We start from the raw sequence: 27,174 nt of genomic DNA on the forward strand, positions 1-27,174 counted from the left end.
CATGTTGTGGAAGTAGATATATGTTCACGAGATGCTGACAATATACTGATTTGGAGGAGGTTAAAACTATAAGTTAATTATGACTCTGGTTTTGCCCATCAGTCATATAAATAATAATTTATGAGTCTAGAAGTTTAAAGATTCACAGTGCTAAGTTTTTGTTTTCTCATTTATCTGCACGTTTTTATTTAAACGAACATTATTTGCCTTTTTTTTTTTTTCTTTTCAAGTTTCTTGTTACTGCTTTAAAGGCAGTAACAACCGGGGCACCTGGGTGGCTCAGTCGGTCAAGCATCCGACTTTGGCTCAAGTAGCGATCTCACAGTTTGTGGGTTCAAGCCCTGCATCAGGCTCTGTGCTGACAGCTCAGAGCCTGGAGCCTGCTTCTGATTCTGTGTCTCCCTCTCTCTCTGCCCCTCCCCTGCTCGTGCTCTGTCTCTCTCTCTCAAAAATAAACATTAAAAAAAAATTTTAAGGCAATATGAACCAATGAGAACAGGTTCTTGATTCACCATCACAAATGCTAAGATTCCTCCTGCTAGAAAGTTCTTTGGTAAAAGAGAAAGCCAAATGCTCTCTAGGTGCTGATTAAGCCTCACTAACTGGTACGTCTGGTGAAATGCATAAGGCAGGTTCCTTGAAGGGGGTTCTTAAAAATGAAATCACTAAGAAGAAAGTGTCTGGGACTTTGTGGCCTTTCCTCAGCAGCCAGAGTGAACCACACTGAGAAGGAAGAACTCTCACAAAAGGGCTTTTTGTTTCCCACAGCAAAAAAATCCAGCCTTGTTTCTCCAGGGTTCTAGTAAAGTAAACCAGCACACCCCGTGCTGGAATGACAGGGCACTGTGTAAACAAGTAGGGGGAGGGCAGCAAGGAGTGGGGGGGGGGAGGCAGACACTTGCACAGGTCACACTCTGAACCACACCCAACAAGAGAGACCGTCCACCTGTCCCGTTCTCCAGAGAGCCACCCAGCGAAGCAGGCTCTGGCCCACAGGGGGTCACTCACAGGCACTGCCCTTGACACCCAAGCACAGATGCAAAACACCTTCTGATCACACCTCTGTGCCTTCCAGCAGCTCAGCAAAAAAAAAAAAAAAAAAAAAAAAAAAAAAAAAAAAAGGCTCAGCTCTGCTTCTGATCCAGAAGCAGAAATCCATGAAAGCATCCAAACGCCTCCAGTGTGACCAGGCTGAGTGGAAGGGATAGCAGCTCCCGGGCACAGCCCAGGACAGCCTTCTGGAGAATTATCAAAGGCTCCAGAATGAAAGGGGAAAAAATTTCTTTAATTCACAGCCTGTGCACCACACCAATCCTGTCCCCCTAGTTTCTCCCCCTTCACACCGACTGGGCCTGAGCCAGACAGGGGACAGGGCCCCGCAGGGCACCCTCCACAGAGATAGCTCTCACCAACTATCTTTCCGGCCTCCTCCGAGCTGTTCATCAATCAAGCCTCCAGGTCTGAGGTTACAGTCCTCACCCACAACACAGTGTTCAATAAGACCCACACAAGAGAGGCACCCACACCCGCTCCAAGTTCAAGTGCTCCCGCCTGCTCTGGGAGGCCGGCTTTTCCGTCACTGCTACATATTTCTCAGCCTCGCAGAGGGGAGGTTCCACCGCACTCCTCCTGCTCCTGCCCCCAGAGAGTAGGACTGAAACTGTGGCACAGCTGGGCCCCTTAGTCTGTAGCTCCTTGGTCAATTCTGTGTGCGGCCACAACTCCAGAGGGGACACTGCAGCAGTGCTTGGGGACGCGCTAGGGCTGCAGACTCTCCAGCCCCAGCCAGGCCTTGCTGACAAGGGATGGGGATGCAGAGGGAGGGGGGCAGGCCCAGTCCCGGATGACTCTGGGGGATGAGACAGGGGAGAGGGCTAAAAAGGAGCCAAAGATCCTTTTCACATTTGTAACTTCCATTTGTTTACATTTGTAACTTCCATCACCATCCCCAAAGCCCCCCCAAGACACAGACTAGAGAGAGTATCGACCCACTTCAAACAGAAGCGTCACACAGGGGGCTCCAACTGCAGACTGTGAACTGGAACCCAGGTTCTCCGTTCTCTAAGCACACAAGTCAGAACTACACGCCTGATCACCAATCACTCAAAGAACGTGTCACTACATGGTAGGAAGAGGAATGGGGCCTGCGTGGGGGGAGCCCGGGGTGCGCCTGCTCAACAGCAAGATGACAGCAGGATGACAGCGCGGCTCAGGGCAGAGCACTCCAGCCTGGCTGCTGCGCCAGTCCTGGCTCACGTTAGGGTTCATGTACACGAAACCAATTCGCAGCAGAAACCAAGCAGTGTCAGCTATGAGGGAGTATTTCATTACTATTTCAGGTATTCTGTCACTTGCCTACATGAGGGCCTGTAAACTAACGAGCAGCACTTTACGGGGGGCTGGGGGGATACGCAGAGAGAGAGATTCATCCCAAGTGAGAGAACACTCCCACTGCCAACAGAAACTGGGGAAGATTTCATGTCCTGTGGTGTACATTTCTGGAACCTTTGTTTTTTTTAATAATGGACAAATGAGTATGACGTTAGCTATGAGGAATATCAACCCAAGTTGTCCCCATCCATTCTTTTTTTAATGTTTTTTTTAATTTTTTTTTTAATGTTTATTTTTGAGACAGAGAGACAGAGCATGAACGGGGGAGGGTCAGAGAGAGAGGGAGACACAGAATCTGAAGCAGGCTCCAGGCTCTGAGCTGTCAGCACAGAGCCCGACGCGGGGCTCGAACTCACAGACCATGAGATCATGACCTGAGCCGAAGTCGGACATTTAACCGACTGAGCCACCCAGGCGCCCCTTTAATGTTTATTAGAGAGAGAGAGAGAGAGAGCGAGCAGGGGAGGGGCAGAGAGAGAGAGGGAGACACAGCACCGAGCCTGAAACGGGGCTTGAACTCACAAACCCACAAGATCATGGCCTGAGCTGAAGTCAGACACTTAACTGACTGAGTCACCCAGGCGCCCCTGTCTTCCTCCATTCTAAAGGAGGCTGGATGAGGAAGAAGGTGGGTGGGTGTGGATAGAGTGCCTGTTCTCACCTTTTTATGCCCTGCCTCACCTCACAGTCCTCAGCTGTGCCATCAAGGACACAAGGGAGCCTCCCTCCCCATCAACAGACTTCTCCTGATGTGGCTGGTCTCAGGCTCTGACATGTCCAGAGGCAGCACACCACCTTTTCAGAAGGCAGTCTTTCTTGACATAAAAGATAAAAAAAAGTCTCAGGGTACTTGGTGGCTCAGTCGGTTAAGTGTCCGACTTCGGCTCAGGTCACGATCTCAAGTTCATGAGTTTCAGCCGCACGTTGGGCTCTCTACTGTCAGAGCAGAGCCCGCTTTGGATCTTCTGTTCCCTTCTCTCTCTACCCCTCCCCTGCTTGTGTCCCTCACCCCTCTCAAAAATAAACAATTTTTAAAAAGATAAAAGCGTCTGGGGAGCCTGGGTTGGCTCACTCGGTTGAGTTTCCAATTCTCGATTTCGGCTCAAGTCGTGATCTCACAGTTCATGGGTTTGAGCCCCGTGTTAGGCTCTGCACTTACAGCACGGAGCCTGCTTGGGATTCTCTCTCTCCCTCTCTTTCTGTTCCCCTCCCTTGCTCAAGCTCACTCTCTCTCTCAAAAATAAATACTAAATAAAAAGACTGTGATAATAATACAAAAAAGATTAAAAAGTCTCACTGTGTCTTCTGAAAGTCTCTGTCAGGAAGGCACATGTCTGACCTCAGAGGCAACAGGCAGGAGTCTGGGGGCAAGGCAAGGTGCTCTCTTCCAGCAGAAAACATTCTTCGGGAAATTAAGATTGCCACCCAGGCCTACAGAGAACAGGAAGGAGGAGGACACTGCCTTGGTCCCCCTCGCCTGGTAAGCAGCTTCACCCCCCCCCCCCCCCAGTGGCATCCACCTCAAGCGTTTTAAGCCACTTAGTCTTCAACACAATGAAAAGAAACACAGAAACTTGTGGTCCAAAAACATTCTAAGCACTTTCCCATTTTGGAAACTATCTACAAGTTCACCAGGTCATATAATATATAATCTACTAATAACATAATATAAAAATGTATAACACATAGCCAAGTAAATACACCATGTTTTTACAGCATGCCTATTTTTAGGAAATGAAATACTGAAAATGCTACTCACACCTACAGAAACAGGAACACAAGATTCCTAAGAGGTAGGATAAATACTTTTCACACAAAAATTAAATAGAAATCAACAAAAGGGGGAAAAAAATAAGGAGTGATCTGTTCAAAGGGTCCTAAATAACCAGACATTGCAAAAACAAACACACAAAAACCACAGACAAGAAATAGAGCCTCCCTTTGTTTTGTTTTTTTTAATGTTTATTTTCAAAAGAGAGAGAGAGAGAGAGAGAGAGAAAGCACACAAGCGAGCGAGCATAGGGGGAGCAGAAAGAGGGGAACAGAGGATCTGAAGTGGACTCCTGCTGAAAGCAGACAGCATGATGTGGGGCTCAAACTCACAAACCATTAGATCATGACCTGAGCCGAAGTCAGACACTTAACTGACTGAGCCACCCAGGTGCCCCAAATCTCCTTTTAAAAGTTAGAAAGTACTGGGGCACCTGGGTGACTCAGTGGATTGAGCACCTGACTTCAGTTCAGGTCAAGATCTCGAAGTTCAAGAGTTCGAGCCCTGCATCTGTCCCTCTCTCTCTCCACCCCTCTCCCACGTGCACCCTTGCGTTCTCTCTCTAAAATAAATAAAACATTAAAAGAAAAAGAAAAGTATTACTCTCCCTACCCCAATTCAAACAGCCCCCAAACCATTAACTCCTAGGAGGCAGGAAACGTGTTTCCTAATTTCTTTTGGCAACTCCCATAAAAAGCCAGCCCAGAGCTTAGTACACAGTGGGCAATCAGCAACACCGACACATGGTGTCAGTAACCCTAAGCCACCCCAGGGCCTAGTTCTGGAGTCACAAGCCACAAATACACATGCGGTGTTTTAAAGTTCCCCTACGATGTCCAAAAGGAAATTAAAGTCCAGAGAATACGGCTTTGCACACAGTGAGCCCTTGATCAGTCAGACTTCTTTAAAGAGCACTCCCCAAGGGGTGCCTGCCTGGCTCAAGCAGAAGAGTGAGCAACTCTTGATCTCGGGGTTGTGAGTTCAAACCCCACGTTGGGTGTAGAGATTGCTAAAAACTAATAATAATAAAGAAACCTTAAAAAAAGTGTGTGTGTGTGTATACACACACACACACACACACATATAATAAACTAACATCACTACACACACACACACACACACACACACACACACACACATATAATAAACATCACTCCCCAAATGTCAGGAAGGGTTTAAGTACTATACCTGCCTGGTTCATTGCTCACAACCACCTGTGAATCAGGTTCCCCTATGGTCCTCATTTAAATTTTTTTTTTAACGTTTATTTATTTTTGAGACAGGGAGAGACAGAGCATGAACAGGGGAGGGTCAGAGAGAGGGAGACACAGAATCCGAAGCAGGCTCCAGGCTCTGAGCTGTCAGCACAGAGCCCGACGCGGGGCTAGAACTCACGGACCGCGAGATCATGACCTGAGCCGAAGTCAGCCGCTCAACTGACTGAGCCACCCAGGCGTCCCGGGTCCTCATTTAGAGAGAGGCCTACAGCAGCTGAGCAACATGGGAGGGCCCCCTTGCCTATCTTAAAATAATTACCGCCCCCTGTCCCTCAGCCTGCCTTCCCTCTGTCATTCCCTGCATACCCTACACCTCCTGCTGGACCCTGTCGATGGTGTTTTCCCAAGGTGTCCAGTGGGGTCTCTGGATGGCACCAGTGGTCACTGCCGGCTGGTTTCCAACACCACTCTCCACTTCTCCCTTGCCGACAGACTTCAATCCTTCTTTAATTCATCTGACTCAGTAATAAACAGCCAGGAGCACTGCTCCATGCCAGGCCTGCCAGGCACCTTCGTGGCACGTGGGTGGGAATGGAGACAGAGATGACAGATAGGAGAATAAGTAAAATATGGACTCTGTAGACAACACTAAGCTAGGGAGAACAGTAAAATGGGGAAAGGGGAAGTGGCAGTGTTGGAGGCAAGGAGGGGCGGGGGGGTCCCAGCAGGGAAGGCTGACTGTAGCCAGGTCAAGAGAGCAAAGCTGACTGGTCTAACCACTGATGCCCACACTCCTCACACTCAAGGTGAATGCTGCATCCCTGACAGCTCTCTTGGCAATGTTGCTACTGCTACAGGCCCAGGGACAGCACTTGGGGAGGCACTGTTCAAGCCAACTGCAATGCCTCCAATCCCCCGACCCCCATGCAGTGCAGGGACCTGGCTGGAAAGCACCTGTGAACTGGCATGGCCAATGAAGGGGTGGGGGGCCGGTGGACCCAGGAAACCGCAGGGGAGTTTCTTAAACAGAGACAGAGGGACGGGGTCCTCTTCCTACCTCGGGACACTGGCGGCTGCAGCCACGACCATGAAGAGAGTGGCCAGCATGCTGAGTAGAATAGGCAGGGTCGGATCTGAACGATGTTGTCAGGAGTCACGTACCTATAGCTCGTCCTGTGTGAGGGGACTGTGCTGGGGTCCCGACTGCTCTCCCCCATCCACTCCTGTCCTCTCCTAACTGGGCCCTCCCTCTCTAAACAATAGATCCTATCACCTACCCCTCTCTCAGAGACTACAGGCCCGAATTCCCCAGCAGGTGCCGAGGTCCCTGCCTCTCCACCCCTCCGGCTCTGTGCCCCCTTTCCTCCCACACAGGCCTCTCCCCACTGCACCTACACCTGGGACCCTCCTTCCTCTGCCACCCTTTGCTTCACTAATTCTACTCAGCTTCAGAACGTCAGCTTAAGAGTTACCTCAAAAAAAAGAAAAAGAAAAAAAAGAAAGGGACTCCCCTGAGGGAAACTCCTAACTAGGTCGGGCTCCCTGTTACACAACCTTAAACAATCTCTGCTTTTCTTGCACAGCACCTGGCGGTGCTGGCAGTTACCGAAAGGACACGAAGCATGCTGCTCTGGTGTGTCATCTGTCCCCAGCACCTATGACACTGGCTGGCACGAGGAAGATACTCAGTGAACACCACCATGCACATCTGCGGAGTGAAACAAAGCCCAGATCTGACTCTAAGGCCCCAACGACACCACCGTGCTTCCCTGAACGTACGCGACATTCCGCTGAGGGTGGGCAAAGACCTCACATAACTGGACACAGGAGTGCCACTGCCAGCGTGGCATCGGCCACAGCACCTTACTCCTCAAAGAACAGCCCCCACACACTCCACTCCCTAGCACGTCAAGTGTGACCACTTGGGGCCACGCTGGCCCCTGAAAACCGAACAGGGGGAGGAGACGCAGGCAGCAGGCAGCTTCTCAACTCACAGTTTCAGGGACTTCAGTCATTCATTCGTTTTATTTATTTATGTATTTATGTATTTATTTGAGAGACAGAGACAGAGACAGAGACAGAGAGAGAAGGAGGGAATGTGTAGGGAAGGGACGGGGCGGGGCAGGGAGAAATCCCAAGCAGGCTCCACACTGTCAGCAGCTCAGAGCCCGACACGGGGCTCAAACCCATGGACCTCACAACCATGACCTGAGCCGAAATCAAGAGTCAGATCCCTAACCGCCTAACCGACTTGAGTCCCCCAGGGGACCCTCAGGGACTACATTTTAGACCAGTAACAGGAAACTTTTGCTGAATCAGACGAGGGATTTCCCACGACACAGCCAAGGACGCTCTGCCTCCTTCCTCTACTATGCCACAGAAAAGCTCTAAAATGCTAAGAAAGCCTTACTACACTTCTTCCAAATATCTCCAATTCCAAAGCCCAAGACAATAACCTCAATCTTCCCAGCACAAAAATTAGGTCTTGCTAGAAGCTGTGACAACTAATCTGTATAGCTGGAGGCATACAGGCATTACTCCTGGTGGAGAAAAACAAACAATACCTAGTACATCCATGTAATGGAATATTCTAGAGTTACAAAAACCTCATTTCATGCATGTGGACTTTGTCAAAATGTGAAAACTTACACACACACAAAATGCAAGATAAGGAAACCCAAACCAAACCGTTTGTTGGCACAGATTTCCCACAGACAATAATCAGGGGAGAAGGGACAAGGGCAGCAGTCTGTGTCCCGGCACTGTCCCCTAGCTGTGGGACACTAGTAAGTCCTGCTCCACCCACAACACGGACAACGGTGAGGCCAGGGAGACAAGCACTGAGCCAGTTTTGACAGGCGCACGTGCAGGATGTCGAGGAGAGAAAGGGCCTTAAATAGAGTTCAACGGAATGAATACCCGGGTTTCTCTCCACTCCCTCCTGGAAGTCCTCTGGAAAAACACTGCTCCAGAGGAGAGACGCTGACCTTCTGGAAGATGCACGGGGATGGATAAGTGGGCACTCACTTAGAGCAAAGAACACAGTAACATAATGGCCACAGAGAGGATGCCAGATGACCAAGCAAAGTGCAGGAAGTAGAAAGGTCATCACGTGTCGTACCTGACAAGAAAAGCCTGGGTGAATGTCTGACATGGAACCTCAGGCAGGATACGGACTCAGGACAGACGAGCAGAGGTGCTCCAAAAGTAGAACACCAGGCTGGAGGTGAGGAGACAAGCCCCAGCATGAGAAGAGGGGCCAGGACACAACAATGGAAGTCCAAGAGTTCATGCTGACTGGTGAGATCCCCAGCAGACAGGCTAGCAAGAACTATTGATGGGTACATGGAAAACAGACCACGTGAAAATGTAAACTAATGGGGTGCCTGAGTGGCTCAGTCGGTTAAGTGTCTGACTCTTGGTTTCAGCTCAGGTCATGATCTTGAGGTTCGTGGGATAGAGCTCCACATCAGGCTGTGGGCAGACAGTGTGGAACCTGCTTGGGATTTTCTCTCTCTCTCTTTCTCTGCCCCTCCCCTGGTCATGCTCACTCTCTGTCTCTCTCAAAATAAAAACCCATTAAAAAACAATGTAAAGTGATTCCAGGAGAAGCCGAAGTTTGCATTAGGCAGGAAATGTATTCCTGGCACACCACATGGGACAGTTGTGGAAAATATCTGCAATTAAAACAAACACAAAAGGTCTATTTAATCCGCATTAGGATTCACTACACTGAAGAACAGAGGAGACGGAAGGGAAATATGCAGGTGTACCTTCCCCAAGAGAAACACAACAGCAACTATCCAAACCTGGGGGACAGAACCCGAGAAGGAAACAGCCGGGAGTCCAGGATCAGGAAAGGCAAGGAGACCACAGCTACCTCCTGTTGTGCAGCGTGCAGTACACCATTTGACTTTTCAAACTACACATAAAAATTAACATTAAACTGAAATATAACATTAAAACAAGTACCAGATGGGGCGCCTGGGTGGCGCAGTCGGTTAAGCGTCTGACTTCAGCCAGGTCACGATCTCGCGGTCCGTGAGTTCGAGCCCCGCGTCAGGCTCTGGGCTGATGGCTCAGAGCCTGGAGCCTGTTTCCGATTCTGTGTCTCCCTCTCTCTCTGCCCCTCCCCCGTTCATGCTCTGTCTCTCTCTGTCCCAAAAATAAATAAAAACGTTGAAAAAAAAATTTTTAAAAAAAAAAACAAGTACCAGAAACGAGCACAGCAAGCAGAAGTTACAGAGCAGCAAAGGTGGACCAAGGTGCACGTGGACTTCCCTCTCCGAGTCCTGGCTTCACCTCTGCTTTTCTACCAAACAGAAAGCAGTGAGGGCAGAGGGCAGCCCTGAGGCCTCCTGAGGGGGCAGCAGAGTGGGCCCCAAGTAAACATTTGTGAAATTAATGTCGGAGTAAATACAGAGTGAGGAAGAGTGATGTTCAAATAGAACTGGGTCTTTAAAGAGATGCAAACTCTCTCCTTCACCTCTTCCATTGGCAGCGAAGGTGGAGGGTGCAGATGTGGCCAAGATTAAGGTGTGAGACCTTCGAGGCAAGAAGGGGGCGGAGGAGGTGCTTAGGCAGGCAGCCGAAGACTTAAAGGTGGAGCCGTCCCAGCCTCACGTGGCCAAACTGACAGGCGGCGCGGCCTCCAAGCTCTCCAAGATCCGGGTTGTTAGCAAATCCGTCACCTGCATTCTCACCATCATCAAGCAGACTCAGAAGGAGAACCTCAGGAAATTCTACACGGGTAAGAAGTACGAACCCCTGATCTGCGGCGCAAGAAGACACAAGCAAAACCCGAAGACCAAGCAGCAGCAGCAGCAGCGGACAGAGCAGCTGCAGCTGCTGCAGCAGTACTTGGACAAGGCCTGAGCGCTGGGTTCAAGAGAACACGGGGGCGCCTGGGTGGCTCAGTCGGTTGAGCAACCCACTTCGGCTCAGGTCATGATCTCATGGTCTGTGAGCTCGAGCCCCGCGCCGGGCTCTGTGCTGACAGCTCGGAGCCTGGAGCCTGCTTCGGATTCTGTGTCTCCCTCTCTCTCTGCCCCTCCCTCGCTCACACGCTGTCTCTTGCTCGCTCTCAAAAATAAACAAACATAAAAAACAATTTTATTTTGTTTTATTTTTTTATTTTTACACTTATTTATTTTTGAGACAGAGAGAGAGCATGAACGGCGGAGGGCCAGAGAGAGAGGGAAACACAGAATCTGAAACAGGCTCCAGGCTCTGAGCTGTCAGCACAGAGCCTGATGCGGGGCTCGAACTCACGGACTGCGAGATCATGACCTGAGCCGAAGTCGGTCGCCCAACCGACTGAGCCACCCAGGCGCCCCCCAAATTTTTTTTTAATCAAAAAAAAAAAATGTCATTGACGGGGGCACCTGGTGACTCAGTTGATTAAGCATCTGGCTTCGGCTCAGGTCACGATCTCATGGTTTCCAAGTTCCAGCCTGGCATCGGGCTCTGTGCTGACAGCTCGGAGCCTGGAGCCTGCTTCAGATTCTGTGTCTTCCTCTCTCTGCTCCTCTCCTGCTCACACTCTCTCTCTCAAAAATGAATAAATGTTTAAAAAAAAATTTTTTTTAGGGGTGCCTGGGTGGCTCTGTCAGTTGAGCATCCAACTTCGGCTCAGGTCATGATCTCACGGTTCGTGAGTTCGAGCCCCACGTCCGGCTCTCTGCTGACAGCTCGGAGCCTGGAGCCTGCTTCGGATTCTGTGTCACCCCCAACCCTCTCTCTGTGTCCCACCCCTGCTTGTGCTCTCTCTCTTTCAAAAATGAATAAACATTAAAAAAAATCTTTTTTAATAAAAAAATAAAAATAATTTTTTAATTAAAAAAATATGTCATTGATGTTGGGGTGCTTAGGTGGCTCACTTGGTTAAGTGTCTGAGTCTTAATTTCGGCTCAGGTCATGACCTCACAGTAGTGACATCAAGCCCCATGTCAAGCTCTGCACTAAGCATGAAGCCTGCTTAAGATTTCCTCTCTCTCTCGGGGCACTTGGGTGGCTCAGTCGTTTGAGCATCTGACTTCAGCTCAGGTCATGATCTCACTGATGTTGAGTTCCAGCCCTGCGTCGGGCTCTGTGCTGACAGCTCAAAGCCTGCAGCCTGTTTCAGATTCTGTGCCTCCCTCTCTCTCTGCCCCTCCCTGACTCATGCTCTGTCTCTCTCTCTCTGTCAAAAATAAATAAACATTAAAAAAAAAAAAGATTTTCTCTCTCCCTCCTTCCCTCTGCCCCTCCCGTGTGCCCTCTCAAAAACAAACTGTCATTAATGTTAACATGTAATGGATTAATATTTAATTTTTTTAATGTTTATTCATTTTGAGAGAGAGAGGGAGATCACAATGTGCAGTGTCTAAGACAAAGAGTTTATGAACCAGCAGTCCAGGGCTTTAACAAGCCCAGCAAGGACTGACCATCACTAAAAGGTCACAGTACATAGTGAACCATATGGTTAACACATTTGTGGCATAAGCACAACCCAAACCACAAATCCAGTTTTACTGTACTTTGTTGATACCTAAATCCACAACAAAATGACCTCAGGACTTCTACATGCAACACCCCATCAGAGACACCTCATTCTCTACAGCAGCATCTAACTGAACATTTTCACACCCAGACAAAATGCAAAGCAGAAAATACATAAAGTTACCCTGCAACAGGAAATTAATTTTTAGACACCCTAAGTATTTCAAAGCTCCTTTCACATATTTATTCAAACATGGATTTATCCATTTGAATACTGTCAACAGGGAGGGAAAAAGAGAGCTCTTTATAAATTTCGTTCTGAGGGACTCTGTACACTGGACAAGATATTTACATCTCTTGGGGAAGCACCATCCCTTCATAAATAAGGTTTCAACGTACAGCTATTGTTAATTTCCCATTCCAACCCCCGTGTCAAAGGAAAGGGTCCTTTCATACCTTGTGTAACTGTCAATCAATAAATGCTACCTTGGCTGTGAAGTTAATAACAAGTAAAACCTGTGTGCGTGTGTAACATTCCTTTTAAAACATGTTTGAGAACAAAGGGCTTCAGGGTTATATCGGGTATTGGTAAAGGACACACAACCTAAGGTACAGTACAAGACGAAGTACAGGTTATCCTCAATGAACTTCCCATATTGTACTTTTCCTTTTTATTTTGAAGTGAACCCACTGTAAAGTTCAAAGAAGAACACAAAGAACATCTGTATATCCCTCCTCTATATTCAATTATTAATGTCCTTCCACATTCGCTTTGTATCTCTTTCTACACACCTGCACTTTGATTGTGGAACTATTAAAAATAAGCTGCAGAGGGGCACCTGGCTGGCTCAGTCAGTAGAGCATGCAACTCTTGATCTCCGGGTCTTGAGTTCAAGCCCCACGTTGGGTATAGAGATTACTTAAAAACAAAATCATTAAAGGGGCGCCTGGGTGGCGCAGTCAGTTAAGTGTCCGACTTCAGCCAGGTCACGATCTCGCGGTCCGGGAGTTCGAGCCCCACGTCAGGCTCTGGGCTGATGGCTCAGAGCCTGGAGCCTGTTTCCGATTCTGTGTCTCCCTCTCTCTCTGCCCCTCCCCCGTTCATGCTCTGTCTCTCTCTGTCCCAAACAATAAAATAAATAAACGTTGAAAAAAAATTAAAAAAAAATCATTAAATCTTTAAAAAATTGTATTAAGGTACAGACATCACGATGCCTCCCTAAGCCCTTTCAGCGTGTATTTCCTAAGAACAAGGACCGTCCTCCTACGTAATACCATTATGACCACTGATCCCAAGTTCATCTATATTCAAATTTTTCCAGTCGTCCCAATAATGGCCTTCACACTTGTTTTGTTTCCTTTTAAACCAGTTTCTAATCAAGAACCAGTCACGAGTTGTTACAATTCTCTCACCTCCTCAATCTAGATGGGCCCCCACCCTTCTTATGACACTGATATTTTCAAGTGTCCAGGCAACTGTAGAATGCCCTACATTCTGGGCTATCTGGTTACTCCTCATTACTTGACTCAGGGTAAGCATTTTTGGCAAGAATGTTGACACACACATCCCCGCCCCCGCCACTGTATCCCCTCAAGGGGCAATGTAATCTCCATTACTGGGAAGTCAGAGTTTGATCACCTGGTCAAGGTAGAGTCTGACATATTTCTCCAAATGTAAGGACTTTTCTCTTTACCTTTGGAATCAATCATCTGTGGAATGACACTTCAGACTGTTTTTGGCAACCACTGATGATCCTCACTTGAATCAATAATTACCTTGGTCATCACAAAACACTAATTCCCCCCACAAAAAAAAAACAAACAACAACAACAAAACACCGATTCTCTAAATCTGTCACTTTCTCCTTCAAAGGCCATTTGTAAGGAACTACGCACCTCCTTTGGAGTGTGACTAGGACTGGTTGTTACTCACTGTATGCCACAGACTTTTTAAATTCGATGTATCCGTTATCATCATTACTCTTTTCTGACACTCCCAATGTCCCAGATTTGCCCACTGGGAACCCATTCAAGCTGCTCCATTTTTGACACGTCCCTATCAATTTTTGAACACTTCCTTGCTTTCTGGTACAAGATAATCCAGGCTCGCATTGAATTTTGCCTGCCCCAAACCTGAAGTAAGTCACTTCTCCGAGGACCCCTGAGTGCTTTAGTAGGAAATGGTGTTTGTAACCGGTATCTGGGGGGCGAAGTGTCCTCACTGCTACTGGAGTGTCACTGCTCCTAAACTCTTTCAGAAGACAGAGCTAGGAATTGTTTCTTAAATCACGTATTCATACCGATACCCTCAATTTAAATATCAAGACAACAGGCTCTCCCTCACCTTTTCCATAACATATTTATTTTCTTTTATATTTTATTTTATTTTTTATTTTATTTTAGAGAGAGGGAGAGAGAGAACATGAGTGGGGGGACAGGGCAGAGGGAGAGAGAATCAAGAGTCAGAGGCTCAACCGACTGAGCCACAGGTGCCCCTCCATACCATATTTTTACCTCCTTCCTCCCAGAGAACCCTGGTTCCCAGAGGCAGTACACTTGTTTGCTCTGACATACAGCCAAAGAGATTTCAGAACTTCTATGCTGATCTATCAACAACAAACCTACTTTGTATTAAGTTTCTTAGTAGTTCTTTTTTTTCTTTTAAATACAACCCACTAAAGGAATACAGAGTACTGTGTTCATGACCCGTGAATTAATCTTTCCTATGTGGTTATATTAGTAATTGGACTCACTTTCGGTTTCCTTTGCTCCTATGTGTATTCAGTTTGGTTTCTATCATTGTCTTAATTTGTTTTCTTAATATGTAGAATATATGGATGGCTCAAAACTCAAAGATATATAAAAAGGCAGACTCAAACAAGTTTCACTCCCACCCATATATACCTTACACCCTGTCCCCACCCACTTAAGTTTTTTAAATTGCTTTCTCATCTATCCTTCCTAGATTTCTTTTTGCAAAAAGAAACAAATATATACATTTTATTTCCTCTTCTAATTTTGCATTCTTTCTTTCCAACCTCTTCCCTCCACACCACCACCACCCTGACCTCCTTATAGTCAGATCTTGCTGGCCTAGGCCTGTCCTGGGGCCTGTGAATACAAAAACCTACCTTACCAACTGAGCCACCCAGGCGCCCGCCCCTCTTGCTTGCTTTCTTAAAGTTTATTTATTTTTTGTAATCTCTACACCCAACGTGGGCTCAAACTCATGATCCCGAGATCAAGAGTCACACGCTCTTCCAACCGGGCCAGCCAGACACCCTGAGGTTTGGTTTCTTATTCTGTTTGTCGATTCCCCTTCCTCTGAGCTAAAGTCATTCACTTAGGGTTTTGCATCTCAGATCCCTCATCTTATTTTTCCTTTTTTTTTTAATTGTGGTAAATTAACCTTTTTTTTTTTTAAGTTTATTTTTATTTATTTTGAGAAAGATACAGAGAGCAAGTAGAGGAAGGGCAAAGAGAGAAGGAGACAGAATCCCACGCAGGCTCTGCGCTGCCAGCGTAGAGCACGGTGTGGGGCTTGACCCCGTGAGCTGGGAGTTCATGAGCTGAGCTGTAATCAAGAGTTGGATGCCTAACGGAGGCATTCCTGTTGTGGTAAATTAACTATTTTTAAGTATACAGTTCTATGCCATTAAGTACAATTACGTTGTTATACAACCATCACCGTTATCCATCTCTGGGACTTTTCCAACTTCCCCAACTCAAACTCTCCCCATTAAATACTAACTCCCCTCCAGCCCCATTCTCCTTTCCAGCTATGTGGTCTGACTCCTCCAGGAGCCACCTAGCAGGGAATCACATAATAACCATTCTTTCTCACCACAAATTATGCATTCTACTTTGTACTTTCTTTCCACTTACTGCATGTTGGACATCACTCCCTACCAGTTTGTATTAATGTCCCCCCCTCATCTCTGCAGCTGCACAGCTCTGTTTCATGAACAAACCTCAGTTCACTCTTCCTGGACGGACAGTTGTTTCCATATTTTACTCACAGGTAATGCTGCGATGAATACTGTGTGCACCTGATATTTTTATCTGTGGAGGTACATCCTCGGGGTAAATTACTAGAAGTGGGACTGCTAAGGCAAAAGGGTCAGTTCGTCTGCAGATCCTGCAAATTCCCCTTGATAAGGGCCGTGCCACTTTGCACCCTCCCAGCAATATGAGAGCATGCCTATTTCCCAACAGCCTCACCAACAGAATGTGTTCAAGCTTTGACATTTTTGCCAACATGATGAGTGAGAAATGCTATCTAAGTGATTTTAATTTGCATTTATCTTTCTCATCATGATGAGCTGAGTATGTTTTCATATGTTTCAAGACCATTTGTGTATCTTTTTCTGTGGGATGTCTTCACATCTCTTGTCCATTTTTCTACCAGGTTGTCTTTTTTCCCCCCTTTGGCTTTCAAGAGTTTTTACATCAGTCTTTTATCTCGTGTTTTTAAAAAAACTTACTGAGAGCCCCTACTGGAGAACACAGTGGGGCCAAAGAGGTGTGTTAGGCTGGCTATGCTCTCTCATCTTCTAGATGAAAACCTGAGGTTCCTCCACAGATATGATCAGGGAGACCAGGGACTGGACCCTACACATAGCCCATAAACATTATCAGTGCTCTGAGGAGAACCAGAAACTGGCTACCCTCTGCTCAGACCTCACTCGAAACTCACAGCCTTCTACCATCCCTCATCTGTATTTCAAGTTAAAAAATGTTCTCTCAGGTCATGATCTCACGGTTCGTTGAGTTCAAGCCCTGCATCGGGCTCTCTGCTGTCAGTGCAGAACCCACTTTGGATCCTCTGTCCCTCTCTCTCTCTCTGCCCCTCCCCAGTACACAGTCTCCCTCTCTCTCAAAAATCAATAAACGTTTTAAAACATTTCTCTCACTGGCTGAACTTTTTAAAATGTACTTTAGCAGGCTTTCAAAGGAAACACTAATGTCTCTAGTCCATGTGGACTTTTAATTCCTTTCATTATGGATAATCTATTAGTAAAATTTAAATTACATTTAACTTTTAAAAATATGACTAATCAAGAGTGCCAGACTGGATCAGTCAGTAGAGCACGCAACTCTTGATCTCAGGGTTGTTAAGTTTGTGTCCCACGTTAGGTGGGTATTTTTACTTAAAAATAAAATCTATTGAGGGGCGCCTGGGTGGCGCAGTCGGTTAAGCGTCCGACTTCAGCCAGGTCACGATCTCGCGGTCCGTGGGTTCGAGCCCTGCGTCGGGCTCTGGGCTGATGGCTCAGAGCCTGGAGCCTGTTTCCGATTCTGTGTCTCCCTCTCTCTCTGCCCCTCCCCCGTTCATGCTCTGTCTCTCTCTGTCCCAAAAATAAATAAAAACGTTGAAAAAAAAAAATTAAAAAAAAAAATAAATAAATAAAATCTATTGAAAAAAAAATATATATATACACACACACACACATATATATGTATATATGTATTCAGTTAATGAATCACTGGCAGGCAGCTTAATCAAACTGTTTACAAAACACCCCTAGGTTGCTCAAAACAGTAAAACGCTAAGCACATTGTTTTGTTACTGACCCAAGGATTTAGGGCAATAATGGTCCTTAAAGTGCTAAACAATTCCTCCTGCCTGAACATATAAATCACCTACCTATAAACAAACTTAGGCAGCCGGTACCACACATCAATCATAATCTGAGCTGGTTAAACTTGCTTAAAGAGAAGTGAGAACAGATTATGTGAAATGAAAAAGAACAATGAATCATTAAAGCCTCTGATACTGACAACAGCATAAATTCCCAATCCCATGGAACTCTAGCTCAAAACAGGGATCTTAACAGACAAGCTCACTTTTGACTACAGCAGGATGATTTAGCTTTCAGCACAGAAGGCTCTAAAACTTCTGTAAACTTTTTTTAATTATCCAACAAAAGAAAAAGTAAAATAGATCATTTAACAAATTAGAATTCCAGGAGCTGTATGTTCTTAAATCCTTCTGAAGGCATGGGTCTTTAAAAAATTAGCTAGATCATAACCAGAGTAATACCAACTTGCCTAAAACAAGCATTAAATATTTGGACATAAAAATAAAACTGTACCCACAGAAAAAGTTTCTTTTCCTCCCTAACCACGATACTGAATCATTTCTACCACTCTCAAGAACTTTCAAAAATTACAGTGCAATTCTTTTCACCAGGAAGCTCTCAGTATTACTTACGTTATTAAACATTGATGAAACCACCATCCCACCTAGTAGCCAACCTTTAAGAATTACAGGCATTTTTAATATGCATTTTTCCAAATATCAACACAAATTAAGTCTATCTTCGATAAGCGTCTGAACATGCTAACTCAATATTCTATAAAAGTTCCTCAGAAAAATCTGTTTCTTTATGTGTTTTTTATTTTGATCTAAAGCCTTATCTGAGTCAAAATAAGACATGTAAGTATTTTATCTTTAGGGTGTAATTTTCTATTTCTAAAGATTGTAATAAAATTTTTACTAGATTCTTTTTTATATGGTTTGAAATTTGTGATACATATACAGACACTACTTTCCAAAGTAAAATCAGTAAACATAACAGAAAATGTGGCCCGTACCTCAAATGAAACCAAGCCCATCCCTACCACTCACCCCCTTCTACAAATATACCTCCCCAATACACACACATACACACTACAACTAGTTTTTAGTATTTCCTTCAAAACTTTTCCACATGGACAATTTTCACAGTTACAATAATGGTATACAATTCATTCCATCAGAAGCACTAATCTAAATTACTTTGGTAACTTTGTAATAACCACTGCTAAGGACCACATAATAGTCTTCAGTGGATGCCTAACTCTTGTGTCTGATATTTCAATTTTAACTAATGTTTGGACCCTGTTTCTGGAATTGAAACAAATAAGTATTTGGAAGGGAAGCAATTCATGAGCCTGGTGTGCTTTACAACATTGTCTGTGCGGTCTACGTGGAATTAAATTCTTCCTATATGTCAGTTTCTGTGTGGGAATAACGCCTAACAATTCTGAATCTTCCTGGAAACAAGTAAACTGGTATCAGAGATCTTTAATTTCAAAAACAGGTCAAAAAGTGGGTTCAGAACAACAGACATGGGAATTACACCGTTTTTGTACAATGAAGCATTCATTACATATATTTTAATTTACATTTAAAAATTTTAAGTAGTTACTCTGGGTGGTGAAATTATAGGTGGTTTTTATTTTTCTTATTTTGCTTACTGATATGACTTAGTCTCGTGTTTTTAAACAATGAACATCTATAAAAATAATTTAGCTTTTACCCACTATGATCTCAATTGTGTACAAAGCTCTGTGTATGTGTGTGCTTGTGTGTACAAAAAAGTCTGTAGGGAGATACACTAAAATGTTAGTGATATTTTTTCTCAGGAAAATAGGATTATTGGTCACTTTTTTTTTGTTTTATATTTTACATTACTCTTTGTTTTCACAATTTTTAATAAGCATGTGTTACTTTTATAATATGAAAAAGATGCTTTTAAAACACTAGCAAAATTGCCTGTGATCCAAGCACAGAAAGGGACCTCATCTGCCTTTTAGTAATTCATCCAACACACAGACCCAGAAGTATGCACGCACACCCCACACCAGCTCCCACATGCACCTGCTCACACACCGGCATTCATTCTCTCTCATGTACACAGATACACCCACACTCAAATGCAAGGCTAGGAAAGAAACCAGGAAGGACACTGAGGCAACTGAAAGGTGCAGCCGTGTCTCTAGGGACTTCCAACTGCCCGCCAGCAGCACGGCAGGAACAAGAAGCAGGGAGACCTGAGCATCAACCCTTCCTTCAGCAGCCTACTCATGCAAGCACTCAAGAGGACAGTGCCTACAAGGTCAGTGAAGGGCATTCAGTGTTTCAATGTGTAGGTACTCTGGAAAGGACCAGTAACTATTAAATGTAAATGCTGAAGTGAGTGTAGTAATAAATGTGAAGATAATCTTTACAGTGGTAATTAATTCCTTTCAAAAGTAAAGCCAAAAGAAACCAATCCTTTCTTACAATACTCTTGGAATTTATTTTGCCAATTCTTTTTTAGGATGAGTTGCTAGTGGCTACAAAAGCATCAGCCCTCTTAGTATGAAGGGGTCATGTCAATGAAGAATCTTCAGAAATGGTTGAGGCCTTAAAAATAACCTATTCCACGGATGCCTGGGTGGCTCAGTCAGTTGAGCGTCCTACTTCGGCTCAGGTCATGATCTCACGGTTCCTGAGTTTGAGCACGTGTCAGCTCTGTGCTGACGGCTCAGAGTCTGGAGCCTGTGTCAGATTCTGTTTCCCTCTCTCTCTGCCCCTCCCCCGCTCATGTTCTGTCTCTGTCTCTCAAAAATAAATAAATGTTAAAAAAAAAATTGTTTTTTAAATAACCTATTCCAACTTCACGACTAGTGCCTATGAATTCCTGCTTCAGTAAGATACAACCAGAAAGCTCCACTATAGTCCTTTTCCTCCTTCCCTCTGCTGATAACCAACACTGTGTTATGTTACACCACACCTGATCTACCACCCAGATGATGTAAGGGGAGCCAAACACACCATAACATTACTAAAGAAAGAGGGACACAAAAGCCTTCTCTATTATAAATAGGAGCTGCTTCCATTAAAAATTCAGATAATCAGCTTAAATAATTTAAAATGCTTCCTTCATAAACAGATTATTCAACGTGCTACCTTTGAAAATTTGACAATAATCAAGATAATGAGCTGCTATCATCAAAGACAGTAATGTGACCGGGGTAAGAGTCTCATGCACTCAATATTTTGAAATCTCAAGGCGGAAAGTACAAAAACTTATCGTTATTGCTCTTATCCACCTTATCTGTTCCTAGGGTTTTTTTTTTTTTAAATCACAAATGTTTAAAAAAAGAATCCTTATCTTTTAGAGACACACACTGAAATACATACAGATGGAATCTAATGTCAGGTGTGCACTTCCCACACGGTGTGAAAGAGGGAGCTGACAGATTAGCCAAGACTAGCGCAACTGAGGTGGGGGGTTTCACTAGACCATTCCCTCTATCTTTGAACATGTTTAAGACTTTTCATTTAAAAGTTTAAAAATACTCATCATGAGGCAGAAATCTTCACTTTTCCTTAAACGACTTCACCATCAGAAAATATTTCTTTTCTTTGCTCTTCTATAATGCATTCTGACATCAGACTTGGAAAAAGCAATCCTGAGTCATAATAAAGGCTAGCAAAGCTTAAAGCTTACACAGACCCAAAAATCAACCTTTCATTACTCCGTAAATTATCTGCTCCAAACCAAGAGCTCTCCTCCACCATCCCAGGAAGTCTGTCCAAGTCAAGCTGAGATCACACCCAGCACTGCTTCCTCCTGCACAGTCTGGGCCAGCAGACGAAAGGGGCAACGCCACAAGCGATCTCCGGATACTCGCCCATTCCACCAAAACCCAAGTCATTCGGTTCTGACGCCAAATTTAAAATTCCACCAGGAGCTATAAGAGCAAAGAATTTTGACTCATTTCCACTCTGTGATCACAAGAAAGCTCAACCCCAAATAGCACCCAAGTTTTTCCCACTGTGATAGATAAGGACAATTACAAAAGGTGTTTCTCAAATGAAACGGATTTTATGGCAGTTAGTAACACGAAACCTTGTGGAAACACTTTGAGCCACCAAATCTAGTAAGATGAGAGCCACCTAAAGATTATGACTCAAAAGACCTAGTGAGAGTCCCTGCTGGAGCACTGACCATCGTCAGGTCTTGGGAAAGTGATTCATCCTTCCTGGGTTTCCGGTTCCTTACCTGTGAAGTGACATGAAAACCACCTGCTTACCACCACTTCAGAAAAAGGCGGTATTCCAGCGAAAACATACACGAGCTTCACACGAGCCACAGAGTCAGGTTATGATAACAAGATCAAATGTTGTATTTCTCTAAAATCGCTGCTTGGTGTAAAGAGGAAGGGTATGTTTGGGGAGGAGACACATGGCACTAGTCACACACACACACACACACACACACACACACACACACACACACGACAACCAAGGATGCCGAGGTGTCCTCCAGCCCAGTGGCATGAAGGAAAAGCATCAAAAGAAACTGAACAAGGGGCCCCTGGGTGGCTCAGTCGGTTAAGCACCAGACTCTTGATTTCGGTTCAGGTCACGACCTCATGGTTCATGGGATCAAGCCCCACATTGGGCTCTTCGCACCGCGCGGAGCCTGCTTGGGATTCTCTGCCTCCCTGCTCTCAAAATAAACATGAAAGAAAGAAAAGAAAAGAAGAAAGAAAGAAAAGAAAGAAAAAGAAAAGAAAAAGAAAAGAAAAGAAAAGAAAAGAAAAGAAAAGAAAAGAAAAGAAAAGAAAAGAAAAGAAAAGAAAGAAACTGAACCAGCAATCACAATCCATGCTGCCAATATGGGAAACTGCCAGTCCCATGATGTCTCTGTGCCAGTGAGACTAAGAGATGGGAGGCCCATCCTCAGCAATGTCTTCCAACACAGAGCTAAATGCAGGCAGGACACTGACGCCAACGCTCAGGATGCCCACAGGGACGCGCACCTCTTCCCGGGCTGATTCAGGACCCAGGTCTTCACAGCTCAAGGCCCACTGTGAATACTCAGGGGGACACATGGGTCCCCTATAAAGGTTCGTAAATGTTGTAACTGACACCCTAAACAGCACGGTGTCAACTTTACCTCTTTTCTTAGAAACCTCTAGTCCTAACCCTAACACCCACTTACCAAACGCGTGCACGTGTGAGAAGTCAATAAAATGTAAAAACTAGCAAATCAACCTTGTAGGGACTTCCTACGACTAAGTAAAGTATTTAACAGTGGATGTCAGAACACACAACCCTGACCTAAACGTCCCTAAGTGCCGAGACACGGGGGGAGGACAAACCTCCAGGCCCAGTTTCTTCCGGAGCAGCCGCAGCCCTGGAGGCCGGGTGGGCCCACTGACACACGGCCCTGTGCATCCTGGTCACCTGTCTACACCGCTCACCTCCTGCAGGAGCGGAGTTCTCCAGTCTGCACGCACCACCGGGCTCTAGGGCCCATTCCCTTCCCGGGGGGGTATTTCCTTCCTTCGGACACAGAGGGTTAGACACGAAAACTCTGAGCGACCACGGTGTCCCGAACAGTAAACCACGGCCCAGGAAGAACACTGCCAACCACGCACAGTGAAGTAACTGTGCTCAAAACAGGTGTCCATCAGCGTGACCCTCGGCGGCGGGAAGGGCCGGGGTCATGTCCCCACGCCAGAAGCGGCTCTCCGTCTGGGAAAAACCAGCTGGTGTGGTGCGGGGCGGGCGTGGGGGGGGGGGGGGCGCAGGGGGAGAAGGTGACTCCCTCCAACAGAAGAAGCTCCTGGAAGGCAGGAAAGGAAGTCCAGGGAAATTCAGGCAGAGCCGAGCCAAGAAGTCCCGAAAGGAGAGCGCGGGACGGCCGGTGTGAGCCGCTCACTCCCCGACCACGGCAGGGCCCGGGCGCGCTCGCCTAGTTACCTGCTCTGCCCCGTAGACCGTGGCGAACTGCACGAAGTCCTCGATGCGGACGAAGCCGTCTCCATCGCCGTCCAGGGCGTCGAACACGGCACGCAGACGGGGGCCGTCCTCCGGACACGCCGCGGGCTCGCTCGATAGGGGGCACGTCTGGCTGAAGTCCGAGGGCCGGTCCGGGTCCTCGGGACCCACCTCCAGCGTCAGCTCGCCCACCGAGGCCGAGGGGAAGCAAGGGAAGAAGTCGACCTCGGGCCTCCTGTGCTGGCTGTGGCTGAAGCCGGGCACACGGAGACAGGCGCTGTCCGGGAAAACCGGGGGGCCATAATCCTCGGGCTCTGCAGTCCAGGACAGGAGCGGGCCGAGCTCTGGCAGCTGCCGCTCGGGCTCGGGCTCGGGGTCCGGGCGGGCGGCCGGGCCCGGCAGGAGGTAAGAGGCTCCTGGGCCCGTGGCCAGCGCCCGGCCGCTCTCGGGGCGCGCCTCCGGGCCGGCGAGCGGCTGCCGCCGCTCCAGCCCCGGGGCCCGCCCGGCGCTCAGGCCCGCCCCGGCATCCGCGCAGGCCGCGGGCTCCGGGGAGCCGACCGCCCGGCGCGGGGCGGGGGCGGCGGGCGCGCGCCGGGAGGCCCCCGGCCCGTCGGGCCCGCCGGGCTCCGGGTCGAGGCACGCGCCGCCCGCGGGGGAGGCCGGCCGGCCCGGCTCCATCTTCATGGGCGCGACCCCGGCCGCGGCGCAGGCCCGCGAGGCCAGTGGTGCGGCGGGCGGCGCGGGCGGTAGACAAAGGCGCTCAGGGCGCGGCGGCGGGCGCGGGCATCCCCGCGGCGGCGCGGGCGGGCGCGCGCGGGGCACCCGGGCTGCTCGGGCTGGCGCTCGGGCCCTGCTCCGCCCTCGCCCATCTTCGCGCGGCGCCTCAGCTGCCCTCGGCCCGGCAGCGCGGCGGGCGCGGGCCCATGTCGGCGGCGCGGCGGGCGCTGGAGGGCGCCGAGAAGGCGGAGGCGGCGGCGGCGGCGGCGGCGGCGGCGGCGGGAGGCCGAAGGGGCAGGCGCCGCTGAGGCCTCTGAGGAGGACGCGGAGGAGGCTGCCGGGGAGGCTGAGGTACCCACGGTACCAGAGCAGACGCCGCCGCCGCCGCCGCCCTGGCCCCGCCTTCCGTCGGGCGTGACGTCAGCGCGTCGCGGCTCCTGCCAGCCCCGCCCCTCGCCGGCCTGCCTTAAAGGCTGGTGCCGGGCCTGGGGGGGCGGAGCGCCTTGCTGGGTAGTGGGGTTTCCACGTACGGTGCGCCACCGGGTGTCGTCGGCGGGGTGTCACGTCGCCGCTGGGGCGCGCCAGAACAGCCGCCCCCACGCACTGCACGGATGGATAAACCGGACGAGCAAAATACCGATATATGCACCTGTCCCAAGGGGACAGGGTCCTGCCTGCGTAGAGCCTTCTCACTAATTGACAAGAGAGGAGCCCAGTCCTCCTGGGTCAGCGAGAAGTGCACGTGGCTCTAGGCATAGCCGGAGGGCGGGTGCGGCGCCCCCTGCACACGCCAGCCGCGCAGAGAGGCCCGGGGATTTACCTGCGGTGGGGCAGAGGTGGGCAGAGGCAACGGCCGCCCCGAGTGTGGGGCTGCCCCGAGAATGCGGTCCGTCTCATCTGTAACGGAAGGAACGCGAGGTGGAACACTGAGACCTTTTTTTAAACCTATGACTAAGTCTTTTACTTTCATAGGAGACCCAGTGTAAACCGCCAGTCTAAGCCAGGCCTCCCAAACACTGTGGCTGTCTTTGACAGCTGACATCTGTTTCTCTAGATGTCACCATCATCAGTGGGGAACAGGGCACCAGACAGGAACTCGGACACCCTGCAGCAGGCATGAAAGTGGAGACATGCTAGTTAGAAGCAGGTGAGCTGCCAGGCCCCAGGCGAGGTACTAAATTTAGCCTGCAATGAAATGTATCAAGAGAAAGTATGAACTGGTATTTTTATATGCGGTGGGCACACGCACCAGATATATTTCATAAGCAGTTTGGGCAAGAACCAAAGGAAATTGAACCGCTGTTTCCAAATGTACAGTGAGAAACAGTGTGGTAATTAACTGAGTCATCACCTATGACAGAATCCCAGGGCATGCAGTTCCAGGTTTTGTCAGGTTGGCATTGGGAAAAGAGAGGCAGGGGATCCTCCTCCCCAAACTCATCAATTCCTTATATGAGCTGTATGCTTTCAAAACATCTACAGTTTTGGCAAGAATCTGAAATCAAGCTGATGCATTTGACCAGACATAATTTTCAGAGGTAGTTAGAGTGATGTGTCAACCTTTCTCAATAGCTGTGTTAATGTGGGTGAAGTAAAAACAACAGGAGGTCCTCCTGCCACTGTACCAGTACTGGAAAAATCTGCATTCCCTGGTTGGCTGGCATGCCCAAATAGAACCTCAGCATGGAAAGCATACACCTTCCTGCTTGCAATAGTTCAAGAGACTCTGTTCATGGAACATTAAAAGTGACAAGTTCCTGGGGTGCTTGGCTGGCTCAGTTGGAGGAGCATGTGACTCTTGATCTTGGAGTCGTGAGTTCCAGCCCCATGTTGGGTGTAGAGGTTACTTAAATTAAAATAATAATAATAATAATAATAAATAAAATTTTTTTAAAGTGACAACTTCCTGGTCAGTCATTCCAACGGCATCAGGCATCCCTTCTGTGGTCTGTGGACATTTTTGATGTAACATTCCAGATGAAATAAACTAGCTGGGTAAAAGCAGCCCCTGATGCCACTTGGAGGCGCTCTTCCACACCCACCCTATGCACATTTTAATTTAACCTGGTAATAGTTACACAGAAGAGGAGGAGGGAGGGAGGGAGGGTGGGGTTCAGTTCACAACTGTTGGATTTGGGGTCTGGGTGAATGTCTGTGAAACCTCTCTCTGTGACTCTTCTTTTTTTGTTTGTTTGTTTGTTTGTTTGTTTTGTTTCAATTAAAGTTTATTTATTTAGGGGCACTTGGATAGCTCAGTTGGTTAAGCATCTGACTTCAGCTCAGATCATGATCTCACGGTTCATGGGTTCCAGCCCCGCATTGGGCTCTGTGCTCACAGCTCAGAGCCTGGAGCCTGCTTCAGATTCTGTGTCTCCCTCTCTCTCTGCCCCTCCCCACTCACGTTCTGTCTCTCTCTGTCTCTCAAAAATAAATAAATGTTTAAAAATTTAAAGTTTATTTATTTATTTTAAGAGAGAGAGAGAGGGAGAGAGTGCATGGGGGAGGGGCAGAGAGAGAGGGAGAGAGAGAGAATCCCAAGCAGGTCAGCACAGAGCCAGACATAGGGCTGCATCTCACAAACCATGAGATCACAACCTGAGCTGACATCAACAGTTGGGCGCTCAACCAACTGAGCCACCCAGGCACCCCTACTTTTGAAAGGTACTTGAATAAACACTTATCTTTGGAAATCTCCAAGCACGTAGGTTTCCTTGATTCCTCTTCCCTGGTGGCATTTGGCTTGTGGGAAGAGATAGGAAGATGAAGACCAGAAAGGTGACTCAACAGAGTCCTGGCACAGCCTCATTGGACCCACCCAGGGGAGCTGAGGGAAAGTGGTTAAGAAACCTCACTTGAAAGGTAAGATTGTTTCTCCTGGGGTAAGGTTCCTCCACCACCTGGTAAGATTTGGCCATAGACGGAAGGAAGGGTAGGGTGATCGACAAGGCTCAATTTGATCACAAATTTACTTTTACTAACAAAAAGAAAAGGATTTTATTTTTAAGTAATCTCTACAACCAACGTGGGGCTCAAACTCATGACCCCGAGATCAA

The 27,174-nt window shown here is 47.5% G+C and overlaps 1 protein-coding gene and 1 pseudogene across 1 annotated transcript in view; one reads left to right on the top strand and one right to left on the bottom strand.

Moving 5' to 3' along the window:
- Window positions 1–24,088, bottom strand: part of RAB11FIP3 (RAB11 family interacting protein 3) — an 82,834-nt gene extending 58,746 nt beyond the window's left edge. The window contains exon 1 of the mRNA XM_047097898.1: window positions 23,387–24,088. Coding sequence (XP_046953854.1) covers window positions 23,387–24,088 — 702 coding nt within the window. The remainder of the gene's footprint in view (window positions 1–23,386) is intronic.
- Window positions 8,652–10,254, top strand: LOC124525557 (60S ribosomal protein L35-like; annotated as a pseudogene).
- Window positions 24,089–27,174: the final 3,086 nt, after the last annotated feature.

Source organism: Lynx rufus, unplaced genomic scaffold (genome assembly GCF_022079265.1).
Source record: "Lynx rufus isolate CCGP_SWC_20201006 ecotype Redwood Valley unplaced genomic scaffold, mLynRuf1.p SCAF_43, whole genome shotgun sequence".
Classification (NCBI taxonomy): domain Eukaryota; kingdom Metazoa; phylum Chordata; class Mammalia; order Carnivora; family Felidae; genus Lynx; species Lynx rufus.